Source organism: Bos taurus, chromosome 10 (assembly GCF_002263795.3).
Source record: "Bos taurus isolate L1 Dominette 01449 registration number 42190680 breed Hereford chromosome 10, ARS-UCD2.0, whole genome shotgun sequence".
Taxonomy (NCBI): Eukaryota; Metazoa; Chordata; class Mammalia; order Artiodactyla; family Bovidae; genus Bos; species Bos taurus.
In genome coordinates this window covers 51,439,641-51,453,919 of record NC_037337.1, presented here as the reverse complement: position 1 = coordinate 51,453,919, position 14,279 = coordinate 51,439,641, and the positions used below count along the sequence as shown (strand labels likewise).

The window sequence follows — 14,279 nt, the reverse complement described above, 5'->3', positions numbered from 1 at the left end:
GCTTTCTTACTCTGCTGTTTGTTATAGCAAGGGTTTATTTGTATTATTGTCTTATTTAAGCTAGATATGTGATAGGTATGGACCCAGATTTATCCATATTCCTCAGAAATCTAAGGCCAAAGAACTACAAAATCAGAATTATTGCTACATAATAAATACTGCTAGGTCATCTTGCTTTATTTTACCTTATCTCCTCAAGTCCACATTTTGTTAATTCATTTAATCAAATATCTATTGGGCATGATTATGACTGAGTGCTCAGCTAAGTACTAGGACTGCAGCCTGAGCAAGGCAGCTCCTGATTTGGCAAGGGAAGCACGTTAAGTAATTGCACAAGTAGTTATCATTTCTACTGAGATTTACTCTGTAAAGGCTGCATACGACATGCTGTGAGTACTTTTATTAGACTTATAACCTATTTGAGAATGTCAGGAAAAAGGGGGGTTGCAGTTAACTAAGCAGGTAGAGCATGTGTGCAATGCCCTGAGGAGGGAAATAACCTAACTTTGTAAGGAATTCAAAGAAGGCCTATGCCAAAGACTAAAGCATAGAAAATAGGAGGCATGATGTAAGGCTCAAGAAATAGATACCAGATCTTATAGAGTTCTCAGTTAAAAGGAAAAATAGGGAATTCCCTGGTGGTTCAGTGGTTGGGACTTGGCACTTTCACTGCCAGGGCCTGGATTCAATCCCTGGTTGGGGAACTAAGATCCTATAAGCCACAGTTCAGTTCAGTTGCTCAGTCATGTCTGACTCTTTGCCGACGCCATGGACTGCAGCTCACTAGGCTTCCTTGTCCATCACCAACTCCCAGAGCTTGCTCAAACTCATGTCCATCAAGTCAGTGATGCCATCCAAAAAGAAAAGGAGAAGTAGACCTTGGTCTCCTAATGGCCTAATGATTCCTTTTGTTTTTTCTCTCTCTCTTTTTTCCTTTTGCTTATTAGCAGGGGTGAGATACTTCAGTTGAGAAAACAAGGTCTCTGGTGTTGTTGGTGATTGTTTTACAACTTCCTAAAATTGAACTTTAGATGTTACCTTTTTTTTTTTTTTAATCAAGGCCATACCCCCAACCTATAGGTCCTTTAAATGTCATCTAGGTATTTGCAGTTTTCCTATGTGGTTGGAGAAAGTGTCCCTCTCCTAGAACTCATTGTACATTAGGTCTGTTTCTGGATTGAGTATGCATTTCTGTGAGATAATGGTAGCTGAGGGAATGTGTGCATCCTGCTATTTCTCTACTTCTAAGTTTTCTCAGTGAACCTTATTTCATGGCTGAACAGTATATCAGAAGTGGTGATACACCTGCCCCTTATATAACATTAACACATTATTGACTGAAAACCTATTAATGCCATAGGCATTAGTTTCTGCAAAAATCCCCTGGTCAATAATGTGTTGAGATGCTTTGGACTTCAAGGCAAGAGTGGACATGTATTTAGTTAGGAGACTATTGTAGGAAGGCAAGTAAGAGATTGTAATAACTTAAACTAAGATTGTAAAGAAATAGAGAGTAGACAGATTCCATAGACATTTAGGAGATATAGTCAACCAGATTTAGTGATTAAGATGGATAGAAATTATTTCAAGCATTTTTTCCGACCACAATGGTATGAAACTAAAAATCAGCCAAAGGAAGAAAAATGAGGGGAAAAAATTACATGGAGGCTAAACAATATGCTACTAAAAAACCAGTGAGTAACAATGAAATCAAAAAGGAAATTACAAAACACCTTGAGACAAATGACAATGAAAACAACTTACAAAATCTATGGGATGCAGCAAAAGCAGTTCTAAGAAGGAATTTTATAGTAATACAGGCTTCCTCAAAAACAAGAAAAATATCAGACTACTGAACCTTCCACCTAAGAGAAGAAAAAGAAGAACAAATAAAATCTGAAGTCAGCAGAAGGAATAAAATAATAGTGATCAAAGAGGAAATAAAACAGAAATTTTAAAAAATAGAAAAAAAATCAGTGAAACCAAGAGCTGATTGTTTGAAAGTATAAACAGCAAAATTGACACCTCTAGCCAGGCTCACCAAGAAGAAAAGAGAGAGGACCAAAATAAAATAAGAAATGAAGGAGGAAAAATAACATCCAATATGGTAGAAATTTTAAAAACTCATAAATTCTGTGAATATATGCCAGCAAACCTAGAAAAAAATGGATGCTGCTGCTGCTGCTAAGTCACTTCAGTCGTGTCCAACTCTGTGTGACCCCATAGACGGCAGCCACCAGGCTCCCCCATCCCTGGGGTTCTCCAGGCAGGAACACTGGAGTGGGTTGCCATTTCCTTCTCCAATGCAGGAAAGTGAAAAGTGAAAGTGAAGTCGCTCAGTTGTGTCTGACTCTTCATGACCCCATGGACTGCAGCCTACCAGGCTCCTCCGTCCGTGGGATTTCCCAGGCAAGAGTACTGGAGTGGGGTGCCATTGCCTTCTCCAAGGAAAAAAAATGGATAAGTTTCTGTAAACAAGTTTGTCAAAACTGAGTCAAAATGAAACAGGTAATTTGAAAAGAATGATCACTAGAAATGAAATAGAATCTATAATCAAATAAACAAACAAACCCCCAAACCAAAAACTGGCAAACAAAAGTCCAGGACCAGATGGCTTTACTGGAGAATTATACCAAACATACAAAGAAAAACTTATCCCTCTCAAAGTATTCCAAAATATTGAAGAGGAAGAAACACTACCAAAGTCATATTGTGAAACCACCCCTGATAGCAAAACCAGACGAAGATACCACAAAAAAAGAAAATTACAGGCCAGTATTTTTGATGAATATAGTTGCAGAGATTCTCAATGAAATATTAGCAAACTGTATCCAACTATACATAAAAAGGATCATATACCATGATCAAGTTGTATTCATTCCAGAATTGCAAGGATGGTTCAAGATATGCAAATCAATCGAGATGACAGCCACCTGATCATCTAAATAGGTGCAGAGAAAGCATTTGATAAAATTCAACACACATTTCTGATAAAACCTATCACTAGGAGCTTACCTGGTGGCTCAGTGGTAAAAAATCTGCCTGCCTATGTAGGAAATATAGGTTCGATCCCTGATCTGGGAAGATCCCACTTGCTGTGGAACAGCTAAGCCCAAGCAACAGAACTGTTGAGCCTGTCCTCTAGAACCTGGGAACCACAACTGCCAAGCCCACATACCACAGCTACTGAGCCTGTGTGCGCTAGAGCCTGTGCACCACAAGAGAAGCCCATGCACTGTAGCAAACAGTAGCCCCTGCTTGCCACAGCTGGAGAAAAACCTGCGTAGCAACAAAGATCTAGCACAGCCAAAAATAAATAAATAAAATTATTTTTTTAAAAAATCTCAACAAAGTGAGTATAGAGGAAACATATCTCAACATGATAAAAGCCATTTTTGACAAACCCATAGCCAATATAGTACTCAATGGTGAAAAGCTGAAAACCTTCCTGCTGAATTCAGGAACAAAGCAAGGCTGCCTGCTCTCATCACTTCCATTCAACATAGTATTGGAAGTTCTAGCCACAGCAAACAGATAAGAAAAGTAAATAAATGGTATCCAAATTGGAAGGAAAGAGGTAAAACTGTCATCCTATGCAGATGACATGATTCTTTATACAGAAAACCCTGAAGCCTCCACACAAAAACTATTAGATCTAATAAATAAGTTCAGTAAGGTAGTAGGATACCATATTAATATACAGAAATGTGTTGAATTTCTTTAAACCAACAAGTATCAGAAATATTTTTTTAAAAGTCCTGTTCAAAATTTTATGGAGAAACCCCTCCAAACAAACAAACCTAGAAATAAACCTAACCAAGAAAGTGAAAGACCTGTATACTGAGAACTATAAAACATTGGTAAAGCAAATTGAAGCCAATTCAAAGAAATGGAAAGATATCCTGTGCTCTTGGATGGAAGAATTCATATTATTGAAATGGACATACTACCCAAAGCAATCTACAGATTTAATGCAATCCCTTTCAAATAACCCATGACATTTTCTGCAGAATTAGAACAAACATTCCTAAAATTTCTTTAGGACCACAAAAGACTCAGAATTGCCAAAGCAACACTGAAGAAAAAGAAGAACTGTAGGCATAATCCTCCCAGACTTTAGAATACCACAAAGCTACAGTCATCAAAAAGCATGGGGGGCGGGGGGAAGCATCGAATTGGCACAAAAACAGATATATGGATCCAGATATGGACAAGATAAAGAACCCACGAATAAACTCACACACCTCTGGCACAAAAACAGATATATGGATCCAGATATGGACAAGATAAAGAACCCACGAATAAACTCACACACCTATGGCCAATTAATCTTCAACAAAGGAAACAAGAATAGACAATGGAGAAAAGGCAGTTTTTTTAGGAAGCAGTGTTGGGAAGGTCGGACAGATGGCATGTAAATCTATGAAGTTAGAACATTCCCTCACACCATATACAAAAATAAACTCAAAATGACTTAAAGACTTAAATGTTAGACATGTCGCCACCAAATTGGGACAACCTTGAAAAAATGGACAAGTTTTTATAAACCTACTGCTTGCTAAAACTGAGTAAGAAGAAACATACTTTGAACAGACTGATCACTAGAAGTAAAACAGAATCTGTTAAAAAAAAAAATTTTTTTTTAAACAATGACAACACCAAAAAACTCCCCAGAAGCCCAGACTAGATAGTTTTACTGAAGAATTCCACCAAACATACAAAGAACTTAATCTTTCTCAAACTATTCCAGAAGACTGAAGAGGAGGGAACATTACCAAATTCATTCTACGAGGCCATTACCTAGAAGAACACATAGGCAAAACATTCTTTGATATATCACAGCAGTATTTTCTTAGATCAGTCTCCCAAGACAAAAGAAATAAAAGCAAAGATAAACAAATGGAACCTAATCAAATTTAAAAGCTTTTGCACAGTGTAGGAAGTCAACAACTAAAAGGCAACCCACTAAATGTGAGAAAACATTTGCAGATGTTGTGTCATATAAGGGGTTAATTTCCAAAATATACAGAGAACTCATACAACTCAATTAAAAAAAAATAGCCCAATCAAAAATTAGCAGAAGACCTAAATAGACATTTCTCCACAAAGACATGGCCAACAGGCATATGAAAAGATGCTCAAAACTGCTAATTATTAGGGAAGTGCAAATGAAAACCACAATGAGATATTACTCACACTGGTCAGAATGGCCGTCATCAAAAAGCTTACAAATAATAAATGCTAGAGAGGGTGTGGAGAAAAGGGTAAACTGTGGGTGGGAAAGTAAATTGGTGTAGCTACTATGGAAAACAGTATGAAGATCCCTCAAAAAACTAAGAATAGAATTACCATATGATCCAACAATTCCACTTCTGGGTGTGTACCCAGAAAAGACGAAAACCCTAGTTGAAAAAGGTACATGTACCCCTGTGTTCAAAGCAGCACTATTTATAATAGCCAAGACATGAAGCAGCGTAAGTGTACATCAACAGATAAATAGATAAGGAAGATGAGAAAGGATAGACATTTTCATAGGTGAAAGGGATTGACTTCTGATTTAAAAAGAGACCTCTTCATCATAAAGAAGGGAAAGAATAGACTATGAGTATGACTATAGGTTCCTCTGCCTTTTCTAAATCCAGCTTGTATATTTGGAAGTTCTCGGTTCATATACTGTTAAAGCCTAGCTTGAAGGATTTTGAGCATTGCCTTGCTAGCATATGACATGAGTGCAGTTATATGGTAGTTTGGACATTCTTTGAGGGATCAAAGCGCCAGCATTCATTGGATCATAGAGAAAGCAAAGGAATTCCAAAAATACATCTACTTCTGCTTCATTGACTATACTAAAGCCTTTGACTGTGTGGATCACACAAAAAAATGAAAAATTCTTAAAGAGGTGGGAATACCAGACCACCTTACCTGTCTCCTGAGAACCTGTATGCAGGACAGAAAGCAACAGTTAGAACCTTACATGGAACAACTGTCCAAAACTGGGAAAGAAGTATGTCAAGGTTGTATATTGTCACCCTGCTTATTTAACTTATATACAAAGTACATCATGCAAAATGTCAGGCTGGTTGACTCATAAGCTGGAATCAAGATTGCTGGAAGAAATATCAACAACATCAGATATGCAGGTGTTACCACCCTAGTGACAGAAAGCGAAGAGCTAAAAAGCCTCTTGATGAGGGTGAAAGATGAGAGTGAAAAAGCTGGGTTAAAACTCAACATTCAGAAAACTTAAGATCATGGCATCCAGTCCCATCACTTCATGGCAAGTAGATGGGGAAACAATGGAAACAGTGACATTTTATTTTCCTGGGCTCCAGATTCACTGTGGATGGTGACTGCAGCCATGAAATTAAAAGACTTGCTCCTTGGAAGAAAAGCAGTGACATCGCTTTGCCTGCAAAGGTCCATATAGTCAAAGTAGTCACATATACATGTGAGAGTTGAACTGTAAAGAAGGCTGCACACTGAAGAATTGATCCTATGGTGCTGGAGAAGACTTTTGAGAGTCCCTTAGACTACAAGATCAAATCAGTCAATCCTAAAGGAAATCAACCCTGAATATTCATTGGAAGCACTGATGCTGAAGTTGAAGCTCCAATATTTGGCCACCTGAATGCGAAGAGCTGATGCATTGGAAAAGACCCTGAAGCTGGGAAAAATTGAAGGCAGGAAGAGAAGGGGGCGACAGAGGATGAGATGGCTGGATGGCATCACCAACTTAATGCACTTGAGTTTGAGTGAACTCTGGGAGATAGTGAAGGACAGGGAAGTCTATGGTGCTGTAGTTCATGGGTTTGCAAAGAGTCAGATACGACTGAGCGACTGAACAACAAATAACAACAATGGCTATAGGTAGGTTTATAGATTTGATGGCAGGAAATAGAGAAAGTTACTGTTTCAAAGTTACTTCTATTTTCTATAACGTGGAAGGCAAGATCATTTACTGAATAGGAAAAGGAAGGTTTCTAACATTTCACTTTTGAAGGACCCTGAGATTTTTAGGGCCATTTGCATTTGTATTTAATGATCACTTTATTTTGTATCTTCCTGCTTCTGTAAACTCTTTAGAACACCTAGAGTAGAAACACAGTTCACTCCATGGAATTCTAGATACACTTTCAACAAAAAATAAATTTAATATCTGGATAGAATATTTTCTCAACACTGTATAGATAAATGGTATCTATAACTAGGGACCTATAATAATAATAAACTACCAGTCTATAATAAATTGGCAGTCAGTCAAAAGTATCTGTAAGTGTATTATTCCATTAATGGGGCTTATTTTTACTGTGATTTGTAGAAAAGATTTTTATGTTTTCTGGTACCCATATCATTATCTCATTTAATTTTCACAACTCCCCTGTGAGGAGTGGATATTATTATTCCCACTTTACATCTGAGAGACCAGGCTTTAAGTAATTCAAATCCAACCTAGTTAACCAGGACTAGCAGTGCTTTCCTCTGTACTTTAAAGGCTGGAATTACTTAACTTTTGTATTACAGTATTATTAGATTTTCTTCTGTTTTGCCAATTTACAAAATGTGATGGCTTTATGTATATTGTTAATACAAATAATATATACTCTGTATGAAATTATTAGAGTATTTTACATAGAATAGATTTTTGTTGAGTCTTTAATAGTTAAAATTGCCCATTAAAAAAAATAATATATTTTCACATAATAAAATGTACATTTTATATATTAATCTATGAATTTAATAATATATGTATTTTGTATTTTTTGATGAATTTAATATTTTAGAGACTGGTGAGTGAGATTAGGAAAAAGATTTAAGGTTAGGGAAGCAAACTTTGGCTAGACAATATAACAGCAGTGCTGGAATACAAAAGCAAGAAATTTTTTTTTCCTTTTTAGCCACAGCACATGGTTTGCAGGATCTTAGTTCCCAAACCAGGGATTTAACTCAGGCCACAATAGTGAAACATTGCTTCCTAACCACTGGACGGCCAGGGAATTCCCAAGAAATATTCTTAGTGGTGATCTAATTGTAGACTGTCAGGAACAAATGAACCTAAAGTATTCAGTACAGCATGGATACATGCTTTGCTATTTTACACTGCAGTTATGTCAAGGAACTGTTAAGTAATAACCAGCATTATTGTCAGTGGACCAATTATAGACTTTTTTGATAAATGTCAACATCTAAAAGAGGAAGAAATTGAGGCTGGTGTCCATAAGAAGATAGGTTAGATATGCAAGAAATGACTACCCTTTTAATTAAAACTTTTAAATATTCATGTGCTATGGATAGTAATAGCTTTCATAAAAACCCTCCTAGAATTTACCTTTCCTAAAGAGTCATTTGGAGAAAAATTATTGATAAGATTATAGTTCCTTCCCAACAAACAGCCAATCTAATAATATATGACCTACATAGAATAAATTGTAAAACTTATATATTGTATAATATGTTGAAATGCATTGTGATAAGTATTAAACAAAAGGTCAGACTTGTTCCGTGGAAAATTAAGTTTTTGCTCTTAAATTTTCCTAGAACAAGGTAGACCCCAACTGGGTATTAAAAATATGTTAGGTCAAGCTTGAAATGTATTAGTAGAGATAAGTAAGTAAACAGACAATGATAATTCAGTGTATGAAGTGCTGTAATAGTGTTAAGTCCAGAATTCTGTGGAATCACAGAAAAGGAGAAGCTAATACCAGAGTAAGGTGGGATCATTACTATCCATGATATGAATCCTCAATCACTTAGCATAGTGCTGAGTATATAGCAGGCACTCAGTATTTGATAAATTGGAACATACCTGATTTTTAAAAAAATGATCCTGGACTTAATTTTTGCTTAAAATAGTATCTTTAAACTTTATACCAAAATGCTTTTCTTTATAAATACTTTTCATGTTGCTGTAGACATTTCAGTGACCTTATAAATTAATCAATGTCTACAGCTGATTCTTGAATGTAACTGCTACTAGACAATAGGAAAGACTGTACTCTAGGAAGAGCTGTGTCTCACAGTGCTGGACACATAGTAAATGTTCAAGAGTAACTACTTAGTTTTTTTTTAAAGCTTCAGAATTTATTCAGTAATTTTGCTACTTGTACCACAAGTCTTTAAAAGAATTTCTTATTATTAATTATTAAGATTGTGTATAAGTGAAAACTTGAAAAGTATGATTCTTGTGCAATTATAAACACTATATTAACCAGTGGGAATTCTAAGTAATTGAAAGTCTTGTCCTTGGCAAATCTGAAGAAAAAATTGCTTACAAGCATTATACTAGGGACCCTTTACATATGATTGGAATTAGAACTGATGCATATGAACAGTTAGAGATCAATGCTAAATTCTATGATAATGACTATAAATACATTATGAATACATTGATTCAATAAATATTAGACTCCAGCTTTATGATACAGCCTACAGTAGGCCAAGAGATAGACTATATAGTCTGGAGAACAAGGAGGAAAACATAATCATTGCATAGCATGATTCGGTGCTACAATAAGAAAAGTACAAAATACCATTGGTGTATAAATTAAGAGCAGCAAATTGATATGGATTGGATTAGTGATATAGGCTTAATTTTTTTTAAGAAATACGCAATATTATATAATTTTTTTGTACTATGTCTTGTTATTGGATGTATTTTTTACGGACTTATTGTCTAGTATTTTTGTATTTTGTGAAAGGAGATTAAAAAACCCCAAGGGGCTGTTTATAAATTATGAATTAGTTGAGACGCCAAGAGCTCCTAATTCTCATTATACTATGGTGTAGCAATTACAAACTATATTCAAAGTCAAGTGGATATAACTCAGGGAGAAAGTTATCTACTTGGTCTACTATTTATTATGTCATACAGTAGGATGACATAACAGGAAATTAGTAGGAATAATTATATTTTAAACAGATTATAGAATTTCTTTTAAATTATAAATTTTTTAAACTAGTTTTAATCAACAGTCCTTTTTCTTATTTCTTATTAAGGGTCTACTATATTTGTTGGTAACAGACCAAGGATTTCTCACTGAAGAAAAAGTTGTTTGGGAAAGCCTACACAATGTTGATGGTGATGGAAATTTCTGTGACTCAGAATTTCATCTTCGGCCTCCTTCAGATCCTGAAACTGTATACAGAGGACAACAAGATCAGATAGATCAGGTAAATATGTTTTATCTTCATATAGTTTTATTGATAAATGCTCATTCCTTTCAAATATGAATTTAGTTATTCAGAATTTTGAACTAAAGATTTGTTAATTAATATATCAATACTTGTGAAATTCTATTACTTCCTAAATAGGGAAATGATTATTCTACATTAATTGTACACTTTGGTTCAGAAGGTCTGATTATATTTAACTGTGAAGGTCATGGTAAAGAGTTTGAATATTATTCTAATTGTAGGAGGGAAGATATGCCAGATATTAAACATGGAAGTGACAATGATCTACTTTATCTTTTTTTATTATTATTTTTTTTTTTACTTTATCTTTTTTTAAAGTGAGGTAACATTAGTTTATAACATTATATGTTTCATATGTACAACAGTAGATTTCTACTTCTGTAAAAAATATGGAATGCTTCACAAATGTATATGTCATCCTTGCATAGGGGCCATGTTATTCTTCTCTGTGTCATTCCAATTTTAGTATATATGCTGCCGAAGGAAGTACTGCTTTACCTTTTTAAAAACCTGCTACGTGGCAAATGCATAGGAAGGACACTGGTATAAGCAAAGTAGCAATTTGTTTAGCTTTAGTGGTAGAGATGAAGAGATGAGTACATATTTGAGATCTATTTTGGTTAGTCAGAAAAAAGAACAGAGGGAGTCTTCAAGATTGCATGCTCTGGGTAAAGAGTAGGGGCTGTTCTAAGCCTTAGAATCCAAGGTAAGGAGGACAGACACTTTTACAGCGGGAGCTGCACTGCTGGTAGAATTCTTATTTAGAACTGAGATAGGTGAAATTTTTGCTTGTTGGTGGGTAGGCTTAGAGCCACAATTGTGTTTATTACTAGAAGTCTAAGAGTGATGTGACATTTTCTTTAACTTAGGCGGAAATATGATTATGTTAAACAGTTGGCACATGTTTTGCTGATAACAATTTAAGTGCATAGAGACTGTGTTCATTTAGCCAGTATTCACTGAGCAGTTGTATTGAACACTGTAACTAGGTCCTGGGGACACAAAGATAAATCATTCTGTCCTGTTCTCAGAGATTTGGCAGTCAGTTGGGGAGGCAGGTGTTTTACCAACTAATATATAAGTTCTGTAACGGCAGTTTGAGTAGCAAGCTGTGAATGGACAAAAGAATACTTGATTCAAACAAATGCTAATCTTTCTAGGACTCTCAACTTTGCTTTGACAGCCATAGTAATCCATACTCATTTTCCTCCAGAAGGTATACAGGGGCATTTAAGAGAAATATACAAGATTTTTAAACCACTGTATATAAAAAATATTGGCACAGAGGGATTGTAGTAAAGCAGTAGATTGCCACAGTAATCTAGTCATAAGATCTTGAGAATATACGTATGATATTGTTTGCAAAGTAACAAAGAAGGGAGTCTTTGCTGATGGTCCAGTGGCTAAGATTTCACGGTCCCAAGGCAGGGGGCCCAGGTTCAATCCCTGCTTAGGGGACTAGATCACACATGCTGCTACTAAGAGTTCACATGCCACAACTGAAAAATGATCCTGCATGTCAGATCAAAGATCCCATGTGCGTCAACTAAAGATCTCCCTTGCCACAACTAGGACCCAGTGCAGCCAAATAAGTGAATAATTTTTAAAGTATCAAAGACTTGGCAAAGAGTGGAGTTTGAAGAATTGAGGAGAAAAATTTGAAGGACAATTTCTTGATGCCTCTAAGATGATCGATAGTATAAGGTGTTCACAGGCAACAACCTTTTACATACCTTCTGTGATTATTTATAATTCTCTTACCTTGAGAGTGTGCTGGGGGAGGTGCACAGAATAGTCAAGTTTCATTCAGCACTAATTTGTAATAAAAGTGGATAACTTTTGAAATTAAAAGACGCTTACTCCTTGGAAGGAAAGTTATGACCAACCTAGATAGCATATTCAAAAGCAGAGACATTACTTTGCCAACAAAGGTTTGTTTAGTCAAGGCTATGTTTTTCCTGTGGTCATGTATGGATGTGAGAGTTGGACTGTGAAGAAGGCTGAGCGCCAAAGAATTGATGCTTTTGAACTGTGGTGTTGGAGAAGACTCTTGAGAGTCCCTTGGACTACAAGGAGATCCAACCAGTCCATTCTGAAGGAGATCAGCCCTGGGATTTCTTTGCAAGGAATGATGCTAAAGCTGAAACTCCAGTACTTTGGCCACCTCAGGCGAAGAGTTGACTCATTGGAAAAGACTCTGATGCTGGGAGGGATTGGAGGCAAGAGGAGAAGGGGACGACAGAGGATGAGATGGCTGGATGGCATCACTGACTCGATGGACGTGAGTCTCAGTGAACTCTGGGAGTTGGTGATGGACGGGGAGGCCTGGCGTGCTGCGATTCATGGGGTCGCAAAGAGTCGGACACGACTCAGCGACTGATCTGATCTGATAACTTTTGACCAAAGATGCATCACTTTATCTCATAGGAAATAATCTGAGTATGTGTATAGGAGGAGGAAGAGCATGATTAAGTAATTGAATATGATTGTTTGATGGATAGCTACGTTGGCTTTAAAAATTGTCTTTGGAAGACTATTTAATAATTTGGATCTGTGTTTATGATTTTTTTAAAACAGAAGACTCTTATGACATTAAATAGAAAAGAAAACAGATTATGATAGTTTCAGGAATTGGAAGATGTGTTTGAATCCGTATGTGAATATAGAGAAAACCAAGATGAATTATATATTAATTGTTAACAGTAGTTGACTCTGTGATGATGATATGGTAATCTTAACTTTCCTATTTATGCTTTTTTATTTTGTATCAATTTTCTATAGACATGTGCTTCTCTCTTTTATAAACTTTCTTGAATGCCTTATATACTGCTGCTAGAGAGAATTTTGAATGAATTTTTAAAATATTGGTAACAATGGCAGTATTGCTGAAATTACACTATTTCTCAAACAAATAGTAAACTTTTATTTTTATATTTAACATCTAGTATGTTTTTAAAAATCCATTTTCATAGATTTGTAGATATAATCTCTGTATTTATACACATTAGTTCTTGGGTAAAATCTCACAGCTAAAGATGGTTGTCATTTAATTTCTTAGGACTATCTTATGGCTTTATCTTTACAACAAGAACAGCAGAGCCAAGAGATCAATTGGGAACAAATACCTGAAGGAATCAGTGATTTGGAACTAGCAAAGAAACTCCAAGAAGAAGAGGATCGACGAGCTTCTCAGTATTACCAGGAACAGGAACAAGCTGCAGCAGCTGCTGCTTCTGCTTCTGCTTCTGCTTCTGCTTCTGCTTCTACACAGGCCCCGGTAAAGACTAGTGTTCTGACTCTTAAATATACGGATCATTTTAGCAATAAAGAAATGTGTGCTGAGATTAAAACTTTTAAGTTAGGTATTGACTCTGTTAGCATTTTAGCATCCATGGGTTTTATGACACAGTCCTAAGTTTGTGATTATCTTAATATATTTCTAATTTAGTTAAATTAATTTTTTTCTGAGGTTTTGATGGCAAGATTTTCTAAATTAAATTCTTAATAGCTTCATACAATATAAACCAATTTGAACAAATCTTTCCTATCAATTAGAAGGCAGTATGAGGTACTGCTGGAAAGAATGTGGACTTTGGAGCCAGATAAATGTGGATTTGCATTTTCTGCTTCTGTCTCCCCTTACTAGGTACACCATGGACAAAGTCCTCTACCTCTCTTAGCCTCGTTTTCCCTATTTGTAAAGTAGAAGATAATACTTAACTCTTAGGTTTGTGGTTAACAGCAAATAATGTTAGCACTTAATCCAGTGTCTAACATGTGCTGAGTATTCAACAAAGGTTATTAGCACCTTTCCACTTTTCCCTTTTCCCAGTTAAATGTTGTAAGCACTGGAAATGTGACTAGGGTGTTTCTATTAGTTAAATCTCATTAAATGAGAAAAATATTCTCCTTCTTTTATGTTTAACAGTACCATGTTATAACTGTTCCTTTGATTTAGGTGTACTAGGAAGCATGATGTCTTTTAAGTTATGATGAAACTTTAAATATAGAGGTCTCTATTAACATAGGTATAACATTTCTATTTCTAGCTCAAATATTGATAACTCCAAGCTTAAAAGTTGAAACCT

General features: G+C 35.7%; 1 protein-coding gene and 1 non-coding gene across 4 annotated transcripts in view; one reads left to right on the top strand and one right to left on the bottom strand.

Moving 5' to 3' along the window:
• Positions 1–14,279, top strand: part of MINDY2 (MINDY lysine 48 deubiquitinase 2) — an 85,756-nt gene that overhangs the window by 54,967 nt on the left and 16,510 nt on the right. For all 3 annotated transcript variants that reach the window (XM_005211674.5, XM_059890433.1, NM_001046275.2), the window contains 2 exons: positions 9,994–10,167; positions 13,250–13,468. In XM_005211674.5, the coding sequence (XP_005211731.1) occupies positions 9,994–10,167; positions 13,250–13,468 (393 nt within the window). The remainder of the gene's footprint in view (positions 1–9,993; positions 10,168–13,249; positions 13,469–14,279) is intronic.
• LOC112448661 (U6 spliceosomal RNA) lies at positions 10,575–10,681 on the bottom strand. Its single transcript, XR_003037033.1, has one exon. It is a non-coding gene; the product is annotated as a U6 spliceosomal RNA (small nuclear RNA).